The sequence below is a fragment of the Myotis brandtii genome, unplaced genomic scaffold, assembly GCF_000412655.1.
Source record: "Myotis brandtii unplaced genomic scaffold, ASM41265v1 scaffold170, whole genome shotgun sequence".
In the NCBI taxonomy this organism is placed as follows: domain Eukaryota; kingdom Metazoa; phylum Chordata; class Mammalia; order Chiroptera; family Vespertilionidae; genus Myotis; species Myotis brandtii.
The window spans coordinates 464,174-474,681 of record NW_005356260.1 but is presented as its reverse complement, the minus strand read 5'-3'; the positions used below and the strand labels follow the sequence as shown (position 1 = coordinate 474,681).

The window sequence follows — 10,508 nt, the reverse complement described above, 5'->3', positions numbered from 1 at the left end:
ACACACACACACACACACACACACACACACACACACTTCTGCAGTTATTCAGAATACAGGCAATATGAAATCTTACAGGCAAAGACTTGCAAAAAAAGGCCTGGAGATATGATTAGGGCAGGCTAGGAAGACTGATCTAGACATTTGCTTCTCACCATCAGGCAAGCTACATAGGCGGGAGTGGGGTCTTGGTGAGGTGAAAAAAAAAACCACTACCCTTTGGATTAATTCTCGCATTGTCAAGAATTGGCTTAAAAAGCTGGTGAAAAAACTAAAATGGAGCACAAGGTAAGTCTTGCAGATGGTCTCCCTTAAAACAAGGCTATTTCCACATTCTAAAATATCATCTAAAGTTTGGCCTCTAGATCCCTAATTTGATTGATAGTGAGCAAAGGGCATTCTCCTCTCCCCCATGGCTATTCAATGAGCCAAAAGCTAAAACAAAAAAACACTCTAAACTAAATTAAGAGTTTAACAAAATCTTTTTTTAGAATTCCATCCATACTGTAGACATTATAACACAGTGTTGTATCACATGCAGCTATTGGAAAAAATAAATCTTGTATCTTTTTCCTCCTGAGATACTGATGGTTTTTTACCAATGAGAAGTCTCCCTTTCTCTCTGTAAAAAATCAATAAAAATATATTTAAAAAAAACAAACACACAAAACAAAACAAAAAAAAAACAATCAGCTTTATATGATAAGGGCTGTCTCATCAAGAGAAATGCTATGCTCTTCCACCAATAGGGAGTGCTGTTTATATAGCTTCTGCTGCATAAACTGACTCCTTACAAATACTCTTTTCTGGTGGTGAAAAATAATCACAGTGGCCATCCACTACTGAGCATTTACCACGTGCCAGCCACTGTTCTAAATGCTTTAAATACAATATTTCATTTCATACTCGAGGAAGAGAAAAAGCAGCCCTTAATATTTAGGAACTGGCCAGACATGGACACTGGGCCTGGTGGTCCCAGGTAGGGGCCTGGTGTTTTCCTGTTGGACATAAAACAATTTCACAGAACACCTGCATCAGACCAGGTCACATGGTCTGAAACAAAACACACAATTCTGTTTAAGCACACACAAAAACAATGTCAATGTCTAATCACAAAAATACCCAACATAAGCTACTGCTGTTTTAGGTTCACTTTGGTCTATATTCCTAGACATTTGTTAAGATAATCATAGAGCAGCGGTTCTCAACCTGTGGGTTGTGACCCCTTTGGCGGTCGAACGACCCTTTCACAGGGGTCGCCTAAGACCATCCTGCATATCAGATATTTACATTACTACTCATAATAGTAGCAACATTACAGTTATGAAGTAGCAACGAAAATAATTTTATGGTTGGGTCACAATATGAGGAACTGTATTTAAAGGGCCAGAAGGTTGAGAACCACTGTCATAGAGTTATCTCTGCTTTCTGACATCACCAGTCCTGAGAAAACCCACTTTCTTAATCTTCCCTAAATCACCTAACTCAAGCCCAAATCCAGTAAGTCCTTTCTAACATCTGCTGACTGAACCCTAAAGACCCATGGTGTGTGAACTCAAGTAATGAACTCAACTTGTTTAATTACAGGTGCGCTCCTGGTGCACTCTGCAACAAGGCATTGGCAGAAATGGAGGATCTGTGGAGACTGAGCTGAAATTCTTGTTGCCTTGCACGGGAACCTCAATAATAGAGTGCACATCTAAAATCCCTCACAGGGGAGGGCAGAAAGGGGGAGGGGGTGTCTGGATAAAAGAAAGTGAGAGAATTAGCCAAATAACATATATACATAATCCATAGACAGACAATAGTGTGGTGATGGCCAGAGAGATAGGGACATCTGTAATAGTATAATAAAAATAAAGTAAAAACATTAAAAAATAAAATTCCTGCCCTAACCGGTTTGGCTCAGTGGATAGAGCGTCGGCCTGCGGACTCAGGGTCCCAGGTTCGATTCCGGTCAAGGGCATGTACCTTGGTTGCGGGCACATCCCCAATAGGGGGTGTGCAGGAGGCAACTGATTGATTTTTCTCTCATTGATGTTTCTAACTCTCTATCCCTCTCCCTTCCTCTCTGTGAAAAATCAATAAAATATACTTAAAAAAATAAAATTCCTTTTGAGGTATAACCTGCCCTTAGCTGGGAGGTAAATTCAGGCCTAATTGAGCTCAAATATTTAACTGAAGTATTGGGTATATTTTGTTTTCCTAGAAAAAGCCTTTTGGGAATATTTTGGCTATCCAATCAGATTTGTCATTGTTCCCTGCTGGAACTATTTTCCAACCTCCTAATACCTGCTCCTATGATGTCTCCCTATTGTGTTGACCCTTGTTTCCAAGAGGAATAGATTAAAATGAAAGGATGGACACAGTCCCAATTAGTCCATCTGAACTGGGCCTGGAGACTAAATTCATAAGGTCTCTTGTTTTACATTCACTCTTAGTGAAAACATTTCAAAACTTTGAGAGGTATGATGCAGACAAATCTGAAAATATGATGGAAATTAACAGAAGCCACTTAGAAAAGACCACACATTGCATGACTGCATTTATATGAAATACCCAGAATAGGCAAATTTATAGAGAGTATATTAGTGGTTGCCTAAAGCTGGCTGTGGGACAGAAGTGAGTCGCTGTCCAGGGGCACATGGTTTCTTTTTAGGGTGATGAAAACATTATAAACTTAGATTGTGAGAATGGTTGCACAACTCTGTGAATGTACTTAAAACTACTATAGGATACACTTTAAATGGGTGAATTTTATAATATTAAGTTGTGGGTTTTTTTAAAAATCCTCATCTGAGGATATTTTTCCACTGATTTTTAGAGAGAGTGGAAGAGAGAGGGAAAGACAGAGAGAAACATCTATGTGAGAGAAAAACATCAATTGGTTGCCTCCTGCATACGCCCCGACCAGAGCCCGGGCTGGGGAGGAGCCTGCAACCAAGTACACGCTCTTGACCGGAATTGAACCTGGGACCTTTTGGTCTGCAGGCCAACGCTCTACCCATTGAGCCAAACCAGCTAAGGCTGTAAGATGTATTTTAATGAAGATGTTTAGAAAAGAATCTTATGCCCTGGCTGATGGCTCAGTTGGTTGAGAGTCGTCCCATACACTGAAAGGTCACCAGTTCGATTCCTGGTCAGGGCACACACCTGGTCTGTGAGATCTATCCCCAGCAGGGGGCGTGCAGGAGGCAGCTGATGGATGTTTGTTTTTTTCTTTCTTCCCTCCTCCCTAAAATCAATAAAAAAATATTAACCAAAAAGTTTTTTGTTTTTTTTAAAAGAGCCTTATAAAGACTTCTTCAATTTTGTCTTTGTCCTCACAACTACTTTGCTTATTTGGTGTCATATGCCCACAAGCAGGCAGGAGGTTTTGTCTGGTCCCTGATCAATGACAACTGATCTTTAGCCAAGCACTGGAAATAGAAATTTACACAAGCATTATTCTTTTTGTTGTTGTTGATACCCTTTTCATTGATTTTTAGAGAGAGTAGAAGGGAGGGTGGGAGGGAAAAGGATGAGGGAGAGGGAAAGGGAGAGGAAGAGGGGGAGGGGTAGGGAGAGGGAGGAGGAGAGTGAGAGGGGCAGAGGGGGAGAGGGAGAGAGGAACACCAATCTGACACATCGATTGGTTGTCTCCCACACACTCGCCCTGGGGGTAAGGAAAGAACCTGCAATGCAGGAATCAAACCCAATACCCTTTGGTGTATGGGCCAACGCTCTACCACTCAGCCACACTGGCCAGGGCACAAGCGTTATTTTTAAAAAAAATATGTTATTGATTTCAAAAGGAGGGAGGGAAAGGGAGAGAGGGATAGAAACATCAATGATGAGAGAGAATCATTTATCAGCTGCCTCCTGCACACTCCCTACTGGGGATCGAGCCCGCAACCCGGGCACGTAGGGCACAAGCATTAATCTTATGGGCCATTGCAGTTCTCCTGAGTCATCTCAATCTAAAACTGCACCTCTTCCAGGCCAACATCTGCTTCTTTCGTGTAACATTTAGTGTTATACTATCTTTCAACTGACTCAATTTCCCAAGGATAATTTTCAGGAGGCCATCTGGGAGGGGGGCGGTTCTGACAGGAACAAGAGTGTTCATCTGAGATGCATCATCAACACTGGACCAACACCGAGGTGGAGATTTTAAAGGGTTGATGCAGTGGATGTTTCCAATGTATGGCTTCCAAGGATAGGAGGCACCAAGGATAGGAACCAAGCATTAGGGGACACCTTTACCTCCAATGAAGCCATGAGTTTGTTTGCTTATTATTTATTTATTTCTAGGGTGTATGGAGGCTTTCTTATGCTAAAGATCTATGTTGTAATGGCAGGAAAAAAGTTACTAGATTCTGTATTCCTGACTAGGGAAATCCCAACCTATTTCTCCGGTAGCACAACCACACATTACACTGATACTGCTAAAAACAAAAACAAGACTCCATAAGCTTTATCTTTTACTCAAGACTCTACACTGTCTTTATCCACAAACTTCAAGAAAAATTAAAAAAATTAAAACTATAATTATCAAAGCACTTATAAACACACTTAACCTCCATGTACTGCCAAAGCCTTGATGGTAGTAAGATAAATCCTCTCTAGGACCTGTATGTTAAAACTGAATTTCTTTGTTAAGATAATAAACTGTGGATTATCTAGAACTATTTATATGTCTGTCATTGGTGCTACAGATAATTATTTCAAGATAAATAATGAAACAATATCACAAAGTCCTTCTCACTTATAAAATTTTTTCTTGAACTCTACCAGATATTGATAGTTAGTTACCTTTCTGAGTAGCAAAACCCAACCCAAACTTACTTTTTCTATTTGCTATATTTAGTGCTTCTGTTTGCCCTAAACTGGGGGTGTTAGATTTTATAGCCTTTTGGTGGGCAAATGGTAATAAAGAGAACTTACAAAGAACAGGTAAAAATCTGCCTTGGCGGGTGTGGCTCAGTTGGTTGGGCTTATTCCATGCATTAAAAGGTTGCCAATTCAACATGCCCGGGATTGCGGGCTTGATCCCCAATACGGAATGTGCAGGAGGCAGCAGACTGATGTTTCACTTTCACATCGATGTTTTTTTCTCTCTCCTCTCTCCTCTCTCTCTCTAAAAATCAATTTTAAAAATCTTAAAACAACAACAAAAACCACAGGTAAAATCTAACTGCTGAGCCACACTGGCAAGGGTTGGACTTCCCATTTCCTAACATTTTATGCAATAAAAAATAAAATCCTGTTTGGTTTAAGCCATTGAATGCAATCCTAACTGAAACCAGTGTTCAAAGCTCTTCACAACATGCTCTCAACCACTCATTTTATCTTACCTCCTATTATTTTCTACTAGAGCAGTGGTTCTCAACCTTCCTAATGCCACGACCCTTTAATACAGTTCCTCATGTTGTGATGACCCCCAATTTCATTGTTACAAATTGAACATAATTAAAGCATAGTGATTAATCACAAAAACAATATGTAATTATATATGTTTTCCGATGGTCTTGGGCGACCCCTGTGAAAGGGTCGTTCGACCCCCAAAGGGGTCGCGACCCACAGGTTGGGAACTGCTGTACTAGAGGCCTGATGCATGAAATTCGTGCACTGGGGAGAGGGGGGGGGGGAGGAGGAAGGGGTGTGTGTCCCTCAGCCTGGCCTGCGCCCTCTCGCAGTCCGGGAGCCCTCAGGGGATGTTCGACTGATGGACATCCTCAGTGCTGCCATGAAGGCGGGAGAGGCTCCCGCCACTGCTGGCTGTGCTCGCCATCTGTGAGCCCGGCTTCTGGCAGAGTGGCACTCCCACTGTGGGAGCACACTGACCATCAGGGAGCAGCTCCTGCATTGAGCATCTGCCCCCTGGTGGTCAGTGTGCATCATAGTGACAGGTCATTCTGCCTTTCAGTCAATTTGCATATTAGGGTTTTATTATATAGGATTCTTCCACACTTCCATGCTTTGATACATTTTCAAAGAAATGTCATTCCCTTGTCTGGGCAAACTCCCACTTAACATCCAAGGTAAAAATACCCAGCATTAACTTGTTTTTTTTTTCTTTGTGAACCTGTAACACTTTGTTCATATCTCTTGCCTAACACTAACCATTGATTTACACATCTGATTCCTCAATTAGACTATTAAACACCCCCTTTTTTCCCATATATTTTATTGACTTTTTAAAGAGAGGAAGGGAGAGGGATAGAGAGTTAGAAACATCAATGAGAGAGAAACATCGATCAGCTGCTTCCTGCACACTCCCTACTGGGAATGTGCCCGCAACCAAGGTACATGCCCTTGACTGGAATCGAACCTGGGACCTTTCAGTCTGCAGGCCGATGCTCTATCCACTGAGCCAAACCAGTTAGGGCTTAAACCCCCCTTTTTTTAAAACCATGTATCCCCAATGCTTGGCACATGTTACGTTTTCAGTAAATATTTTAATAAAGAATAAAACAGTAACTGGACTTTTTAAAAACTGGTTGTTGTTTTTTTACATTGGAAGTAATTCATAATTCTTTCATATGTACCTGTATGTATCTTTGTCCCATCAGGCATTGTTCAACTATTTTTCTTTCCCAATGCGTAACTTATTTAAAAAATTATAGTACTAGTAGCAACATCTAAAAAAAAAATCCAGTTATACTTTATTCTTCCCAATATTTCCTATACGACCCAGCACAAAACTTTAATCTAGTAAGTACTTAAAAATGCTTGAACTGATTTGATTATAGCAACATGAAAAACAGAAAACACTGTACCTATTGAGGAAGACTGTGGACTAATCAGAAGGTCCTCTTGGACTTGTTCACTTCCTGGCACTGTCTGCTGGTCACTCAGTGAACTCTGAGATGCACTGACGGGCTGGGGTACTTCCTCATGCACCTCCTCATCACTTAACCTTTCTACTTTCACCCGGACATCTTCTTCGGTACCCAGAGGCAAGGTCGTTTTTGTGCTCTCACAAGTCACAAAATCAGCCATTCTTCTGTCAGTCTCAGATGGGCCAGGTAGTTCTAAAGTCCGGGTGTTTTCTGCCTGCTTAACCTTGTCAGGCTGAATCCTTCGATCAATTCCAAAAGGAAAAGTCCAGGGAAAAGCTAGAGAAGAGTCAACTGGTTGACTTCTATTTTCTGAGTAGGAAGCTGAAGAATTCAGTATCTGGGGGGAGCTTGTCTGTGTGCTACACTTGACAGGACTTTCGGGTGACATAACGATGTAGCTTTTGCGCTTTCTCCGGGATTCTCTGCAGACGGGAATGGTTCTTTCTACCACGCTGCACTCTGACGACACGGGTGAAAGGCTTCCATCTCGAGAAGTGAAATTGCAGTTAGAGTTATTTTCTTGTCCAGCATCGAGACCCTTTTCCGGTTGGCTGTTGGGTGTATTCCATAAAATGCTTGATTTCATGAACTCTGAGCAGGTGCTAGCAACACTGAACATTTGCATATAGCTGGCTGCAGCCAGCACGTCAATGATATTTTCTGTGTTAATTGACAGAGTGGCTGTGTAAGCATATTCTAGAAGGGGGATAAAACCAGTCACTGTAACATGATGTAAATCCAACACATTCTTGTCCTCATCCTCTGCTTGGCCTACAAGTTTAGTGCGAAAAAAATCACTGCAAGCTGCTAGTACCACCTTATGTGCCCGGAAGATTTTGTCCTGGACACGAATAGTGATGTCACAGAAATGTCCATCATTTCGCAGCATGTTTAGCTTTCCAAGCATTTCCTGACTGTGGGAAGAAGAGCTATGAGTAAATGTTTTCACACCCATCTTTTCCTTCCTCTTCTACAGATGCTCTTCAAGGATGCAAATGAATCAGGAATGACCTAAAAAATACATAAAATAAGCATTAATTGATAGTTTAGTAGTCATAATAGGTAATTTAGATAGTTTTCATGTAGCCACTATGCTAAATCAAAAAGCTAAAAGATGGCAGTGAGAAAGTTCAAGGTAGAGAATATATTAAACATTCCTCCACACATATATGGGCAACGAATTTTCAACTAAGAAGCCAAGAATAGGCAATAAAGGAAAAATCTCTTCAATAAATGACGTTGGAAACACTGGACAGCCATATGCAAAAGAACCAAACTAGACTATGATCTTACACTATACACAAAAATTAACTCAAAATGAATTAAAGATTTGAATGTAGGACCTGACAATAAAATGCACAAAATAAAACATAAGCACTAACTAAGCTTATGGATATTGGTCTCAGAGATGTTTTTATGAACTGGACTCCAAAGGCAAGGGGAACAAAAAGCAAAAATAAATAAATGGGACTACATCAAACTAAAGAATGTCTGCACAGCAAAAGAAGCCAACAACAAAACAGAAAGGCAATCAACCAAATGAGAGAAGATTATTTGCAAATGATACTTCCAATAAGGGACTAATATCCAAAATAGACAAAACTCATTCAACTAAACAAAAAATCTGATTTAAAACGATGACCTGAATACTTTTCCAAAGAAGACATACAGATCTATGGAAAGATGTTTCCAAAGAAGACATACAGATGGCCAACAGATCTATGGAAAGATATTCAACATCATTACTTATTAGGGAAATGCAAATCAAAACCACAATGAGATTCTATGTCACAGCTATTAGAACGCTATTATTTAAAAAACAACAACACAGCAAGTATTGAAGAGGATGTGGAGAAAACGGAACCCTTGCATACTGCTGGTGGAAATTTAAATTGGTACAGCCATTATGGAAAACAGTATGGAAGTTCCTCAAAATATTGAGAACAGAACTTCCACATGACCCAGTAATACTACTCACTTCTGGGTATTTAACCAAAAGTTTGAAAACACTTATTCTTAAAGATGCATTTATTCCTGTATTATTATTTAACTAGAGGCCTGATGCACGAAATTCAGGCACAGGTAGGTTCCCCAGGCCTGGCCGGCGATCAGGGCCGATCTGTGGGGTGACTAGCAGGGCAATTGGGGGGCCCCCGCTGGTACCTGCCTTGACTGGCCTGGGTCCTGTGGGCTGGGGGCAGCTCCTGCACGGAGCGTCTGCCCCCTGGTGGTCAATGCGCATCATAGTGACCGGTTGTTCCTCCATTCGGTCAATTTGCATATTAGGCTTTTATTATACGGGATTATTGTATTATTTTCCATACAAACAACTGTAAACCTACTTTTGCCCTACCCTGTATACAATAGAATATTACTCTGCAAAAACATGGATGGATCCTGAGTATTATGCTAAGTGACATAAATCAGATGGAAAAAAACAAGAACCTTATGATTTCACGCATGTGTGGGATATACAATAGAAAACACACACAACAGAATGTGGTTACCAGAGGGGAAGAGTTGTCGTGGGAGGGCGAAGAGGATAAAGGGGGTCAGACATATAGCGACAGAGGAGACGAGAGCACACAACAGTACACAGATGCCGAATTATAATGTACACCTGAAATTTATATAATATCAACCAATGTTTCCCCAATACATTTAATAAAAAAGTAAGTTAAACCTTTTTATAAAAACTTCACATATAAACAAAATTTTTTAATTCCCTCTACCTGTCTTATCAGTGGAGTCTATGAGCTACTGTTTTAATGAACTGCCTAGCTTTAACTGCTTCACTTTTGATATTTTATTTGTCTGTCATGGTCTCTACCAGTAGGTGCGTTATTATCCCTGTTTGACAGAAAAGGGTTAATTATCTTGCTGAAGTAAAATAACTCTTAAGTAGCAGACCCAGGATTCAAATCCAAGCAGCCTTCTAGTCCTTATTTAACTTCAGTGCCATATACTGTCCCATTTAGGACATAAAGTGAATCAATGTAGGGGTTTAAGAGTCCAGGTTTTAGAATGTGATAGCCTAGATTCTGTCTTCAACAATTCCTCAATGGTTGTTATGAGAACTAAGTGAAATAATATATGCATTAAATGCATAGTATTTAGCACTTTGTGAATGCTCAACAAATAAAGGCAGTTATTATTGTTATTTAGGTAACTAATACAATAAAACCTTTTCAGAAGTAAATTTATGTAAAAAAAATGTTTAGTAATCAATCAACTGACTGGATTTTCCTTAAAATAAAAGGACAACTGGTTTGCCAATGTCAGATTTTACATTTATTTACTAAAAACATAAATAACTAAAATCCTCAAATACTTTTAATGTAGCAATCTAATTATGCTTCAGTTTTTATAGTACCTTCCCCTAACCACTTTTTATACCTTCTGTGTGAAATCGGGGAGGCTTATGTTAGCCCTTTGGTAAGGATAAAACTAACGCTCAGATAAGTTAAATGACTAACAAATGACAACCAAAGCTGGATCTGGGTCTTCTGACTCTTAAAACACAATACTTTTCCAATGCAAAAACATACAGCTATGTACGCCAATTATTGTATCTAAGTTAAATAACTACAAAAAATAGTTGGTACTGTAATAAATGCAAAACAAAGCAATTTGGGGGAATGCTTTTGTAAATTTTCTCTAAATAAAAAAGGTATCAGTCCAGCC

The 10,508-nt window shown here is 40.0% G+C and overlaps 1 protein-coding gene across 5 annotated transcripts in view; it reads right to left on the bottom strand.

Moving 5' to 3' along the window:
• Positions 1–7,835, bottom strand: part of ZBTB44 (zinc finger and BTB domain containing 44) — a 29,286-nt gene extending 21,451 nt beyond the window's left edge. For all 5 annotated transcript variants that reach the window (XM_005863012.2, XM_014537041.1, XM_014537042.1 and 2 more), the window contains exon 1: positions 6,762–7,835. In XM_005863012.2, coding sequence (XP_005863074.1) covers positions 6,762–7,779 — 1,018 coding nt within the window. In that variant the 5' untranslated portion in view covers positions 7,780–7,835. The remainder of the gene's footprint in view (positions 1–6,761) is intronic.
• Positions 7,836–10,508: the final 2,673 nt, after the last annotated feature.